The 15,554-nt window shown below is 42.8% G+C and overlaps 1 protein-coding gene across 1 annotated transcript in view; it reads right to left on the bottom strand.

Moving 5' to 3' along the window:
- Positions 1 to 15,554, bottom strand: part of trabd2a (TraB domain containing 2A) — a 51,403-nt gene that overhangs the window by 18,628 nt on the left and 17,221 nt on the right. The window contains exons 3-4 of the mRNA XM_070850935.1: positions 7,755 to 7,901; positions 7,105 to 7,279 (exon numbers count right to left, since the gene is read on the bottom strand). Of these exons, the coding sequence (XP_070707036.1) occupies positions 7,105 to 7,279; positions 7,755 to 7,901 (322 nt within the window). The remainder of the gene's footprint in view (positions 1 to 7,104; positions 7,280 to 7,754; positions 7,902 to 15,554) is intronic.

The following is a 15,554-nucleotide window of genomic DNA, read 5'->3' as shown; positions in this document are numbered from 1 at the left end:
ATCAATAGATGCACTGCTGCTCGCTAGCTACATATATAATTTTCCTCTCCCTTTCCCTTTCATATAGGAGTGAGGTATTTCTTGTCCAAATGAAGGTTTAGCCCCTGGGCAGGCATGTTAAGAGCCCGTTCCAGGTGCATGAGGAAATACTGCTGGGTTTGAATGGGGTCAGGGGTGAGGAGTTCAACTCTTTCAATAAATCACAACAGGCTGTTGTGACAAGCGTTGGCTGCTGTGACTGGGAGAGAAGTGTGGGCTATATGAAATATGTCTTTCAAGTACAGAGAGTGAGGACTTTGACCTGATGAGTGCAACAAAATGTATATATTTAGGCGCTCTTCACTCAGCAGCTTAACAGCGAGTTAGTTACTCAGCAGGGCTGACAGGTTTATCCTCCCATTAAAGAAGAGCCTGAGATGTACCACATGATGCATTACAGATGCTCCTGACGTGTTAACATCCATCTGGGTAAATGTTTTTCATATTTATCTGGGCTGTTTTCTGGACTATAAACTTTGAAGGTACTATTACACTTCTGAGGAGGAAGAAGATCAAGACAAAGGTCCACACACACACACACACACACACACACACACACACACAGATATAATAATATAATAATAATATATTTAAAAACAAGTGTAAAAAACAAAAAACTGTGTTCAACTGTGACGCAACATGCAAAACAAAAACTCTGTTGCTGGATTCAAACGGCCCTCGCATGCACAAGAGATTCACAAGAAATGACGCACGCATCTAAAGCAGACAATTCTGTCTTGCTGATCACAAAACAGCAAAAAAACACACCCACAAACTGAGCAAAACACTTTCTATTCCAGCAGAAATGAATCCTGTGAGACGTAACTTTAAAAACTGAGAACCTTTTAAATAAAAGTTGTAGCATAAAGGTGTCATTCAAACTTAAATCCAGGACTTAATCCAGGCTTGGCAGACACTTCGCCCCCGCCTGCCCGCTTCCCAACCCAGTGTGTGGTGGGTCTGGTCTGGATTTTAATAGTGCTGTATGACATGTGTGTATTCATGTCAGCGACTGCCCCAAACAGTTGTAAACTGGCTGTTTATGAGGGTGAGGTGCTGCGAAAAAAGCACCACGTTTTTGACTTTCACACCATGTGGGGAAGGAAAAACAAGTGAAAAGAGGGCAGCAGCCGCAGTGGTGGGGAACTCAGTGTGAAAACACTCTGGAGGAATTGAGCCAGGTATATGTAACGTTTGGCCTGAGGAGTCAGTACAGAGTGTGAAGAGGAATGTCCAGTGAATCAGCTGCAACTCTGAGTCTAAATTATGACACACACAAGGGTAGTTAAAGCACTTTATCACTGTATTCCATAGTGTTTGACCGTATCATGAACTTTATATTCTGCATTAGTTTGTTCTGACTCTTCGTTGAAGCTGTATGATGTTTACATTAAAGGATTTTATGACTCCACCACTCAATCTGTATAATAGAAATGTTCTAGATGTCTTGTGCATCATTTTAGACACATGAGAGATCCCCACTATCATTCAAAACAAGGCTCTGTGAGTTTTAGCAAAGTCTGGCTGCAAAACATGAGTTTGTAATGACGATACACAGTATTTTGTGGCAACAAGCTTCACTTTGGTTGGAGAGTTTTGCACATGTTTTATGTTTTTGCCACAGTCACTGAAATCTAAATCACAGTAAGATGCAGGAAGTGAAAACTTAAAAGACTCCTGTTTCAGCCTTTGATTGCTCTTTTGTCTCATTTATATGTCCTTATTTGCAGATGACATAGAGAATAAAATGCTCAAGATGAAATGACCACCTTTTAACAGTCATTGATTCATATTCCTTCTTTATTATTACAGATTTGGCTCCGTCCACACACAGTGCTGACTCTTTAACTTCAGTGTAAGTAGAGTGTATTAAGTGAGGGCTACCCACATACTGACAAGTCAAGGTGCTCTGTGTGAGTTATTAGTTCATGTCAACCTCTGTCATGAGCCGCAGCTCACGGGCCAAGCCATCCATTTATTACAGCCTACCCGCGCACTAAACAGCACACTAACCGAGGGGTATTCACTTCAGCGCGGCCCTACCAACCTAAATAGCAAAAGATCCGACGGCAAACCTTAATTGTCTGTGAAAAGAGTCAAACATTTCAAAGTACAGTAACCGTTAGAGCCTGTCAACCACACTGGCAATTACACCGCCACAAATATTTAAATTTGTGGTTTGGGAGCAGAGTTTGGGGGGAATCATGATGTGCTAAGCAGCTTGGGACAGAGACTGAAACACGGATGCATTCAAGTTCAGCCTGGAAAAAAAGACAAGAATTAGTGAGAGCCGACAGAAACGGAGCCCTCAGCCTTCAGCGATATGTAAACACATCATTTTATTAAAGTCGAGAGTGCCAGGGTATGGCAGAGATTATAAAGGGAACAGGGGTTCAGATTGTATACATGGATTGGGTTACTGTACCTATGGAGCGGAGCAATAACCACTTCCATATGTCTGTCCGAACATGTGGCGCTTTTTCAACATCATCATTTAGGCTGAGTGATGGCCGTGGTATTTCAGACAAACACATGGGGGGAAAAGACAAATTTCTAGGCGGTATTTACTTACAGTACAGTAAAGTAAAGCGAGGCATGACAATACCCTGAACTCAAAGCAGGGTGAGACGGGGCAGCAGCTTAGCTATACATCGAAAAAACCTCAATATTTCTACCCTCGGGGATACAACTGGAGCGCTCTATGTTGACTCCTATCTAAGTTACTCATCTGAAAATACTGCAGGCCTGCTGACATTCAAGCGCGTCCTGACCGAGTGTAAGAACTGGCAAATCTTATCTGTCAAAAACACTACTCCAGCCAGTAAGCTAGTTTTGGAGTAATGTTGCCTAACAAAAATAAGCATATCACTGAAAGCCTGCCAAATTCCCAAACTATTGTCAGAGCCTGTTTATTCACTACACTCTGGATATGGATGTCAGTAAAGGTTCAGGCAATGGTTCTATCACCCTTCTGACCTCTGTTTTGGATCATTTACTGCATTTACTGCAAGTGAGTCAGAAAAAGTGACACAAACGACACGATGGGGAACTTTGTGTTACATGTTAAGGTTTTTTCTTTTTCATGAATCATCCCACAACGCCCCCTTCTTATCAAACAAACTGTTGAGTGGTCGTTGTGGGTGTGTGGGTAGCATCATCCAGTCTCTCTCTTTCTTTTTGCTCATGCCTGGTTACTCAGAAAAATGCAGTCTGGACAAGAACACTTGGTGAGATGAAGACCGACATCTTAGACGGACACAGAGTCGACCAGTGACCACTTCTGTTTGTTGACTTGTTGACTCCCTGACCACCACCGTGACCAACGTTTGTCCAACAGCGAGGGCCGGATGGTCACAGGTCTCATTCTAATGACTTTGGACACGACCGAAGAATCTATATCTGTATCTGTATTTTTATTTTTCTACTTACTTACTTGTCTTGTAGTTACAAGACTTAATTGACTAATTGAATACTTGATTTAACTGAAAATCCTCTAAAACAATTTCCTGTAATTGACTCTTGACAAATGAAACTTCTTGGTGTTCTCCCCAAGCCGGGCCAAGACAGACAGTGTGTGTGTGTGTGTGTGTGTGTGTGTGTGTGTGTGTGTGTGTGTGTGTGTGTGTGTGTGTGTGTGTGTGCGTGCGCTGTGAGCACATGAGAAATCATTTAGGGTTAGAAAACGTTAGCTCTGGTTTGGCAGAATGTGACTGTCAACCATTAGTGCTTTCTCCATAAACAATTTCCAAACCCACAAAATATCACTAAATATTTCTTCTCCCCAGACACAGATAACGATGAAAAAAAGCTAATTTACCAATTTTCTCCCCCGCTGTTTCACTTTTAAGACGACGCTGTCTTTTTTTTGCTGCCTAATTGTGGAGTTCAGCTTCTTTGAGTTATGATTTTGTAACATTTCTGCTTCATGTGGCATTAAAAAGTTATTCAACTGATGATCTGATGATGCTTTACCGCATCAGCATTTAAAAAGATGTTAATATATTTCATTAAAAAACTAATGCAGGATCATTACCATGTTTATATGAAGGTCTTTCGATGGTGTTTACAGTATTTGCCTTTTGGGATTAAAGGTTGTTCCAATATACTTCTTCATTGCTTCCTGTCATCATCCTGACAAACAAACACGAACAAGGCGTCCACAAACACTAAATCACACAAACGTTTCTCTGCATTACTCTTGGGATATCTTCACTTTCCTTTGGCAAGGCACAATCTGCATCCAACCAGGCAGTTTGACAGGTACACGATAATAAATTATCACGTACAAACTCTTGTGTTAACTTGTTGTGACAGTAAAGCTTATTACAGGGAAAAATAAAAAGCCTCAGCAATTTTCCACATAGGTCAGTCAGGAATCTGCAGACCGACCCCGACAGGCTAATGGGATCATTACTCGGGAAGAGAAATATGCTGAATATGTTGTTACTCTTTCAAAAAGTACGACGCTAATTCCTCTGAATCCAATTTGAAGTCAAGTCTGGATGAATTTCAAGTCGTCATGATTTATCCAAAGCTTGCTCAGTTCTTTCCAAGTCTCTGGTCACGGCGGCGCATCACGTGACGTTTATCAAATACATTCTTAGCTCCAGAAACACAGAGGAGACAATAATCACATCCTGAATCTGTCGGGACGTCCTTTTCTACAGACCCAGAAACTGGTCTCACACCTGATTGTAACAAGGAAGTTGAGTACGCCAACATAATGGGCACCATTGTAGTGTGTGTGTGCATGCATGTGTGTGTGTGTGTGTGTGTGTGTTCTCTGACCCCTCCAGGGATAATTAAGGACACATTTCACCCAGCTCTGACTTGGTTATGGCTTGGGGGCTGGGGACTGTGCATGTGTATATGTGTATATGTGTGTGTGTGTGTGTGTGTGTGTGTTCATGCATGCACCTTAATGTGCCCCATCCCCTTCCTTGTACATGCCGACCCAACCTGCCCTCCGTATGTCTAAGACTAGTGCTTCTGGGCTGATTGCCCATATCACTTTCACTCACCAGCTCTCACACACACACACACACACACACACACACAAATACACACTGAGGCACACACCTTTTTAGACCAAGCCCTTGTAAAGGCACCTCCTTTGGGACATGCCGTGAAATGTACTCCTTGTTAGTGCTCAGGCGTGTGTGTGTGTGTGTGTGTCTGCTTTTCCTCAGCTGTTTCCTGCCAGCTCAGAGACCAACAGACTGTGAAGGCCTCTCTCCCTGCTCAAAGTTCGCTGCGTTTCTGCTTCCAAATAACCGAAGAAACTTTGGATTCGGGATGTTTCTGGCGATGCCATCACAAGGAAAATGTGACGGTGAAATTGGTGGCACTAAAATCTCTCCTCCACACATATTCACACGTAATGAACTAAATCAAATTTCGGGTGAACAGATTCTTTCCAAAGTGTATGTGCCCTCCACTGTTTAGCTATCATAAACTTTGTTAAGGCATATATGGTTCCAGTGATGATAAATCCACTTTAAGTAAAGGTCCATACCGCGCCATTTCAGGGCATGATGAACTAAACATTTACACACTGCTGCCCATAAAGTTGGAATAAAATGTTTTTCACCTCTTCTCATGAAATGATTGTGACAATGTGACTTATTCTTCTCAACTTTATTGATCAAACTCTTCCAAACATATCACAGTGAAACGTAAACCACAATGAACCTTTGCAAACGGTGTATTCAGGCTTTAACTAAATTATTCAACAATTATTCCAACTTTATGGGCAACAGTGTACATATACCTTAAATTAAATCATAATGTTCATTATTTTCATAGATGTCACTGACACTTACATGCATCTTTTAAACATTTTTATTCTTGGACTTGGACACTAAAGTGTTATGGTTGATATTTTTCTTATGTGGCATATTTCTGATGTATGGCACTGTTTTGTGTGGTAAAGGTTAAATGTTTGCATGACATACAACTGTTAACTAACTTTATCTAGACTGAAAACACACCAAAGTAAATGATTAAAAAAATTGCTTCGTCTTCTTTATCAGGTGTGAACAATGCTTTGACTCAACAACCAGAGACCAAACAGGCCAATAAGACTCCCACAGGACAAAGACTGTCTGCCTTAGATACACATCGACCAACCAAGAAGCATGAACACACACACACACACACACACACACACACACACATAGAGGCATCCCTGGTTAAGCAGGCAACTTTGTGGAATCTTCTTTGCTGTTATCTGGTCTTTTTATCCTCCCTGTTTTAAGTCAAGTCTCTTATCAGACGGGTGTTACTTATGAGGTCGCTGTGTAGTTATACAGGAATTTTAAGTATTGAACTGACATGTCTGAAACTATGTGAAAGGAATCAAACCAGATGTCTGTTTCTGGTCAGTCCTGAGCTGATAAAAGGATGTTTTAATGAGCCTCTGCTTCAGACACAGCTCTGTTTTATTTTGTGAAAGCTATAGATCAACAGCTTAGTTTAGTTTAGTTTAGTTTAGTTTAGCTCAGTCTTTCATGTACACCCGTTTACCAAACAGAGTCAACAAACAATGAGAGTGGGAACAGAAAAATGTCAATTTATCATAACGAACTTCATGGAAAAAATGTGAAATTCTAAATGACAGAACATCAGATTGTGGATTTTCTTTTAATAACCCAACTACCTGTGTTATATGTTATATTTCTCTATCTGAACTGAGCTGTACTGCCTCTCCGGTAAGATTGAGAAAGCTGATTAGTGAGTTCTACCTCTCTGATCAGCTGGGAAGTTGCCTTTGTTTTCTCTTTCTCTACATGAGTTTGTTAAGCTGCTCAGACTAAGACGCCCTCTACCTCCTTGGCAGAAGTGCTCTCCAAACAAAAAGAGGAATTTAAGTCATTATGTCGTAGGGATAAAAATAATCTCATAGAGTGCTTTGATGTACGAACACACAAGTAGAGACTAATAAAGACCTAAGTGTCTGACATTTCAGTATGAAACTGGAGCTTCTGTGAAGTTGTTGCTTTAATATCACAGAGATCCTGCACTTTGTTTCTTTACCCAGTTGCATTGCTTTATGGTAACACCAACCTGCTCCAAAGGCGAAGAAGAAGCTCTTGTCAGGGTGTTCCTCCAGCAGCGCCTTGACCCTCCTCCCCATCCTCTCATTCCTCTTGTAGATGAGCTCCTGGCGGAAGTAGCTGTCTATTTCCTGGGCAGTCACCTGCTCGCTGGGTGGCAGCGTCACGTTATTGAAGTTGGGGACCTAAAGTTTCAGTCAAGCCATGAAAATGTAAAGAAGAAGAAAGATCTTCATGTGTTTTCTGAGCAGAAATCCTAAAAACACATTTCTCTGAATTTGTTTCCTGCCAAATTACAATATCGACTGATTTAAAAAAAAAAAAAAACAAGTCAAAAGAGTGAATGCAAGGCTACTAGACAAAGATGCAAGACAGAAGAATAGCAAATAATAGAGAGAAAGACATGACATGGATGATGGAGGGAAGAGCAAAAGGACAGAACTAAATTGGCAATGGTAGAGAGGAGGGTGCAGATGTGGGGGTTGAGAGGTCAATCAGGGGGTCAGGGGTGAAGGTAAAAGGTCAAGGGTCATGTCAGTGGGACACTCCGGGGGGTCAAGGGGTCAAAATGACTCTTGGCTTATTAACTAGAGAGAAAGTAGTTAAAGTCCACCGCTCTATCAGACGAGATAAGACACAATAAGATGAGATAAGGCTGACCTGCGAGGTGTCGTGATTGAAGATGATGGAGTTGAGATCTCCACAGTTGTAGTGCCTGATGAGGTCTTCGGTGGTGTAGGGCACCTGTAGGCTTCCTGCCCTCAGAGACTCCTGCTGTAATAACGTCTGGTTCAGGGCAAAGATCACCTAGAAGGACACAATGATGAGTTATTGATCCATATACCTGTACCCTGACGGAGGGGCATGGTTGAAAGTATTGATGCAACAGAACATCAGCATCAGCACAACACAGTATGATGAGCTACTCTGATTACAATTAATTAAACTACAGGATTGTCAATGCATAATGTTGCCTGTTCAGATCTATACCTCTTAAAATCTCAAGTGATTCAGTGCTTCAATTTCAGAACTAGAGGAGGATTTGCTTCATCTTTTTCAGCTGATCACAGATGCCAAACATAAATATTCAAACACAAGGATGCCTTCAGCTAAAGTCTGGAGTCTAAAGGCTAAAGTCCACCAATATCACATGTAGCTCAAGGGAAACAGTCACAATACTGGGATGACACACACATGGACGGAAAGAAATTCTCAACAATAATAAGTAAGTTAACTGAGTAAAAGATTAAACCTTACCAGACTAACTACTGTATTGCAGCAAAGGAGACAGTTTCAGTTTTTCCTGCCAAAAACCTTCTCTGCTCTGCTGCAGAAATTCAGCTATTGTGCGGGCGTGAAATCAGGCAGTGTTTGGTGAGAGGGCCCTGGTGAGCCTGCCGCCTATGATCACTACCACAGGGACACACATATGCATACATGCACACACACACACACACACACACACGGACACACACACACCTCAGCATATGGTCCCCCTCTGATCTCTCCACCACACACACACACATGCACACCTTCCACCCTGCAGGACCATTGATGTTGTTTCCCATAAAGGAGGAAAGTTTGTATGGTTTATTTGTTTCTCAATGGGAACATCAGTCAAAGTGAAGATGTGTTCTGTCAGCTGTGGAACTGTGTTAATGTGTCTACAGTATGTCTGCATGTTTTTACATTCAGGGTGCCACCGTGTGCGTATTCGTCGGTGTGTGTGTGTGTGTGTGTGTGTGTGTGTGTGTGTGTTAAGATCTTTGGCAAATGAATTCTGTATTGATATGCATACCCGTACGCCAACCAGGCCAACCCAAGCGGCTGTTTTTTTTTCATGTTCTGTTTTCTAAGGTGCTCTGATGACACTTTTCTCTCTCGGCTGGCCCATTGTGGGAGCCTTGGTGTAGCCGAGGAGAGGAGGAGAGGAGGGCAGCGTGGAGCAGATGCCTTCTTGTCAGGGGACAAAGAACCCCTCCGTCACCCTCTCTTCTCCTCTCCTCTGCGCTCCCTCCAGCTTTCATCGGCCGCGCATCAAAGTGGCGCTCTGCATATGAAAAGGGCCCCGTCTTTATGCCACGCAAATTAGCCTATCGCCGCCCCTCCCCGACTCATTTCACAAAAACACCCTCACATCTGTGCCACGTCCGTGAAGGAAGGCCCTCATCTGCAGGGTCTCCCTTTTTCTCAGCTCCCTCTTCTCCTCTTTCTCCGCTCGCCGTGCCTTTCAGCCCCTTAAATTATGGCTGTGAAGGGAGGAGGACGAGGGAGGGAGGGGAGAGAGGGGGGGGATCAGTCATAGCCAGATAAAAAGAAAGAGAGTTAAAAAAAAAAAAAAAAGGGGGGAGATTTAGGGAAGGAAAGAGATAGACAGGAAGAAAAGACAAGCAAGAAAGTGAGGAAGGATACAGAAAACAGGAGCAGAAAGAGGAGTGAAAGAAAGAAAACCTTAATGAATGATTTCTTTCTTTCCGCTGTGATCCTCCTCTTCTGTTAGTGCACTCTGGGTCAGTGGGTGCATTTTCCCACTCGGCTCCTTTCATCAGGTCCCCCTATTTCTTCTTCTCCTCCACTGCAGCCCCCCCCCCAGCACACACACACACACACACAGACACACAGACACACCCCTTGCTGATATCAAAGCAAGCGGAGCCAATGAAAGTCAATAATTGTCCTTTGTCATGGTAATGCCCCCTCTTGCTGAGATGGAGTGGGGTGGGTGTGTGCATCCAGAGCAAACATCATCACAGTCAGATTCCCACATGTGGAGAATTGGAGTGTTCAGCTCGGCTGAAAAAAAACCCTCTGTGCTCCTGCTCTGAAGTGTGTTGGCTTAGCTTAGGATTTGCAAGAAAAGTGGCCAACATGCTTAGTGGAGTATCTTTGAGGAGAGGTTACATTAATTGCATTTATGAAACGGTAGATTTCTTTCCAGAAGTCAGAAAAATCATGATGAAAACTCTGATAACAAACAAAAGACACCGGCAATTTTGGCTGCACACTAGAGCCAAGTATCAGTTTGCAAGTGAGAAGAGTCCCACAAAAACACACTGAACCCCTGCAACTACACGGTGGAACTGCAGCAGTGATGCAGTGATGTTTGAAATCAGTCAAAAAGCAGCAAAGTGGGGAATTGATCTGGATGGGAAATGATATCTTTTGGGAGCTAGACTAAAGATGGCAAAATGTTTGCAGGAAGGAAGCGCTGACGTCGCTGTTTAACGGACAACAACCGCTCCTCTTTGGATTACTTTGACAGTCGTGTGCTGCGTCTCATCTGTCAGTGTCAGGGATCACTGCATCAGTTGTCTTTCACTATCACACACATGCCACAAAATGAGCAACTGTCTTGCCCAGCACTAATTCCTGCTCCATTATCGAGCTGACATCATGTAGTCTGGTCCATCGTCACAAGGAGACATTCAAGGGGTCACCTTCCAGCTTGTCACCCGCCTGAGGCAGAGCAGGCGCCGTAAATGAGCAGAACATCAATTTGGCAGCATAGTTTAGATTTAGGGTGTGAAAAAAAGTGTGATGACATTTGAACTATTTGGTTTTTTAAGTTTTCGGTCTAATTAATTCCACCTAGTTTGCCTTAAAACTCGCAGCAGCCTGCAATGTTAAAACACTACTTTTCAGTTTCAACTCCAGAATATTTCTTTACCCTGCCGCCGTATTCACCATAGACATAATAAGTATAGATAAGACGTGCTGAGGTATTTAATCTCAGCAACAATATGTCACCAACACATTCTGCCTGTATATAAATGTAAAGTGTATATAAACCACATGTGCGGTCCTGTCACTGTACGAACGTGCTGAAATGTGAGCAGCCCGTAAGCACAGAGATAAACTCCTTGTATGGTAAAGCCTCCGGCTAATTGATGCTGTTCTGATTGTTCGTGTCACTGGAGTGTTTCAGTAACTTCGTTTCCAATTGAACTTTGATAAGAAACTAAAGAGGAGCACGTGTGTGCCTGCACGCAGCTATCGTGCTCTGGGTGTGTGTGTGTGTGTGTGTGTGTGTGTGTGTGTGGCAGTGTGAGCACATGATTTGTCATTGGTGTGGACAGGCCACTTTGAAGCGCTTGTTTCTTGTTTCTTTGCACGCACACACACACACGCACACACACACACAGCACACTTGCAGCCAATTCAATGAGCCTTGGCCATCTCCCAAGTACAAATGAAGACTTCCAACAGCTCCTCTGTTTCCTCCTGACTCCCTGATGTTATCAGAGTAACACAACTCTCTCTCTCTCTCTCTCTCTCTCTCTCTGTCTCACACACAAACACACACACACACACACACACACACACACACACACACACAGGTAAGAGACCAGAGCAGTCTATGATTTCTACCAGAGAGTCAGCAGAGAAAGAAACACAAGAGCCGAACCAATAAGACAGAAAGAAAAAGAGAGATAATGAGGGGAATGGACTCTCAGTACTGATGCTATCGGTGAAATCTCAGAGGAGGAGAGCACAGACAGAGATGAAGGCAGACAGAAACAGGCTGAGATCGGGATTCTGAGTTACTTATGAGCAACGTTATCTGTGAAATGTTAGTTGGAGCAGTCAGCCTTAAAACAAGACCTATCAGGCCTGAAAGGGTTTAACTGAACGGAGACTCTGAGTCTGTGGAGCTGTTCAGACTTTACATTAAATAGCATCCTGGGTGATCTGACTGTCAGCGGACAGCTCTGAGTGCGTCTGTTTACACCTGGCATTAAAACACGGCCGCTTGTGATTGGATCTATATGCAAATAAACACATACATCATTTGTACAAACATTTATAAATGAGTGTGAACATTTTACTTAAAACGTTTAAACATTTTAAAAAAAATCCATCTAGCTCCCTCCTAAAAGTCTGTGTGTCTGTGCTTGGTGCCACAATATCACAGCGTCTGTCCGCTGATTAATGGGGGTCACCAAATATTTCTGTAATGCACAGTAGGGCACAGATTGTGGGAGTTATGTTAACGTCTTTTAGTTCTGATAGTAAGTTAAATATTGGAATACCTTCCATTTGAGCAGAAGACGTCAGCTGAGTAGCCGAGGACACGTCGGACTATAACACTCATCCACACCTGTATTTAAAGCTGCATTTAGACTTTTGAATAGGTGAAAAAAAGATGCATGTTAATGCAGCAGGTCTAACTATCTGAAGGACACTCCTACATTTACACACCAACACCTGCTTATTTGACTGTATGGTTCACTTTAAACTGCAGAAAGTCTTTTACTTTTTCCTGCTTTTGTATGAAAAGGTAACTCCACCATGTCAGGAGGACAAACCAATAAATTCTAAAGTTACAAATTACAAAAGTTAAAAGTTTTCTGGTTTCACAAAAGTCTCATCAGTGATGTCTAAAGAAAATTATCGACATTCTGAATGAAATCAGCAGCTTCCAGATCAATGTATAGGATGACACTTGATGCTTTGATACTTTCGGTAATGACTCTGCGCTACAGACACATTTTGATCTGTACCAAAGTATCAGTACCTCCGTCTGGTCGGAGCGTTTGAGAACGACGGACACTTCTGACATATAAGCTGCTTTTTTGGCCGTTCACTTGAAAACTGAACTGAACGCTGCACTAGTAGGTATAAAGTAACATCAGATCCTACACCTGCTGAGGCCAGGCTGATGGCCTGCTTCCTTGTTTTCTGCTTTTCTTGAATATTCCACTGAAAATCGGAGGACAGCAGCTGTGGTCGGCTCAGATTTACAGCAGGAAACTGTATTTAGCTAAGAAGTGAAACCGAGTACTTGAAGCACACTGGACATAAAGATAAACCGTGGAGAGGCTGATTCTGCTGCACAAGTGGTTTGAGGAGTTTCTATTGATATCTTGACAGTTTTTCATCGCTGTGACACTTAAAGCCTACAAGTGTGGTGACTACTTGAAATACTTCAGAAGACATTTATAGCAGAGTATTCTCCAACTGCTAACCAGAGCACAGGATTTAGTTTTTTTCAATAAATCCAATGCAAGATCAGTGCTCTCTAGAAATCAAAAATCTTGTTCTCAGTGGTGGGAAATGCTTCCTATTGGACCCTGGGTGCCAACAATGGTGAAAAAAGATTTATATATAAAAGATTTATATTATATTTATAAATAAATTACTGTCCAGAGTTGCTAATGGCTACTGCAGCTGCAATGAATGGCCACAGCTTCACTCAGCAGGTATTCACTGACACTCCCCACACACACACACACACACACACACACACACACACACACACACACTGCACATACATAAATCTTTCACCACTGCACAAGTGAGCTTTCACTTTCTGGCTGAAGCCCACCATTTAAACACACAGACACACACACACCTGTCACTTTGAGTTATCTATATTGTTTCTACACTTTGTCCTTCTATGCTACCTCTACCTCCTCCCCTGTCTCCCCCTTTTCCCTCCTCAAGTTCCTCTTTCCAACTCCCCCTCAGCACATATTCTTCAACTTTTCTCCCCCCCTGGCCTACACCACCGCTCTCACTCCTCCACTCATCCTCCCATCATTTCACTCCTCCCTTCTTTTTCTCTTTGATCCTGTACATTCCCTCCATCTCTCCCTCCCTCCCTCTCTCCCCCCTCACTCTCCCCTTTGATCCTATACATCCCCTCTATCAGCCAGGTCTTTAAAGATTTGACCCCTGCATTCCTCGGGTCATTCATGACCTCGTCGCTCCGCGTGTGTTTCCGTGCATGTAAGTGTGTGTACACCTGTACGAGATTAGGTCTTTTCTCTGGACGCGTGTGTGTGTGTGTGTGTGTGTGTGTGTGTGTGTGTGTGTGTTTAAATGCTTCATCATCGCGGATTACCGCAGCCTCTGCAGAGCTCAGAGAAGACCTTTGAAGATAGCTTTATTAATTTTCCAATATGAGACAAAAGAAAGGAAATATGGGGCCTAGATTTTCGACCCAGAAGAGAAAGCGAAGCGACAGTGAGGAGGATGACAGTTTCTCCGCCAAGCCACACAGAGAAAAATTCCCAGGCCTACATCTTTGACAATAATGATGACCAAAAAATGTTTTCCCCCTCTTTTTAAATGGAAAATCCATCCCCCGGTATAACTGATATATCCTGTTCCTTTTGATCTTCAACAGTTAATCAATGAATGTCCCAGAGCCAGACAGCGGAGGCCTCTGTGCACACAGAAAGAAACGCTCTCATCAAAATAGCAGTAAAAAAGGGGTTTTCATGGGACAGGATATATTTAAAGGTTCAGCATTAAAAGAGTAGTTCATCCTGACATGCATGTAGAGCTGCAACAGGCAGTTATTTTACAGATACAGAGTCCACGGTGGCATCTTCATATTGGTTGTTCCAGCTGATCAACACCTGAAGATTATCAAGCTGTTGTGTTAAAACAGAATAAACCACTGAATGTTTGACATTTTTCTTTTTACGTATTTTATTATATTGTCATTCATCACATGTTTTTGTCATCTGGATAAAACACTAACTGACTATATATGATGAGGTTTGCTGCTGACAACAAACATTTGCTCCATGCAGATCACAGTGACACACAAACCGCAACTTATATGAAGCTTCTTTCTTTCTGTGTGTTCTCTCAATTTCTCCTTTATCTCTGTCCAAATTACCCTCCTCCTCCTCCTCCTCCCCCCTCTCTCTCTCTCTCCCCCACTCTCTCTCCCTCTCTCTTGCCCTGTAAAAACATTCTTGTGGGGTGCATTTACCTTGGTGCCCGGACGCAGCCAAATATTTAGGCTGTCACAGGGAATCAGTCTCAAACCAAATGGCTGGAGGTCTGTGTGTGTGTGTGTACGTGTGTGTGTGTGTGTGTGTGTGTGTGTGTGTGTGTGTGTATTGGGGATTGTGGTGATTGAAATGTCCACTTTTCAACCCCCCCCCCCGACTCTATCCTGCTTCACTACACCCTGAACAAGCAGTACATGAGTCCCAAACCGATACACGCCCTCAGACACACACGCGCCAACACTACATCTCTACACATCTGTCACGATGAGAAAACACTGGATGACCAATGAATGAAAACTATAAAGGGAACACAGGGGTCAGTCGTAGTCATGTGATCAGAGATTAGCCAATCAAACGACTCACAAAAAATTAATTGCCAACAAGTCTGATAAGCAAAAAAGCCAAATATTCTGAGGTTCTAGCTTCTCGAATGTAAGAATTTGCTGTTTCAAATCATTTTTCAAAGTGGAAAATTCCACATTGGGCTCTTTGAACTGTTTTCTGACATTTTATACACCAAGCTATTGATCAAATACAAGTACCTGACAGACTGATCATTAATCAGAAGTCATGATATGGTCTCCTCATAAGAAGTTATTCCCCCATTATTACATAAATATGCAAGTAGCTGTAAACACACAGGCACAGCACACACACTCCACACACACACTACAGTGGTACCAGTCATCACACACACTGTCCCTGCCTTTGT

Source organism: Pempheris klunzingeri, chromosome 19 (assembly GCF_042242105.1).
Source record: "Pempheris klunzingeri isolate RE-2024b chromosome 19, fPemKlu1.hap1, whole genome shotgun sequence".
NCBI lineage: Eukaryota > Metazoa > Chordata > Actinopteri > Acropomatiformes > Pempheridae > Pempheris > Pempheris klunzingeri.
The sequence above is the reverse complement of the archived record's forward strand: the minus strand, read 5'-3'. Positions and strand labels throughout refer to the sequence as shown.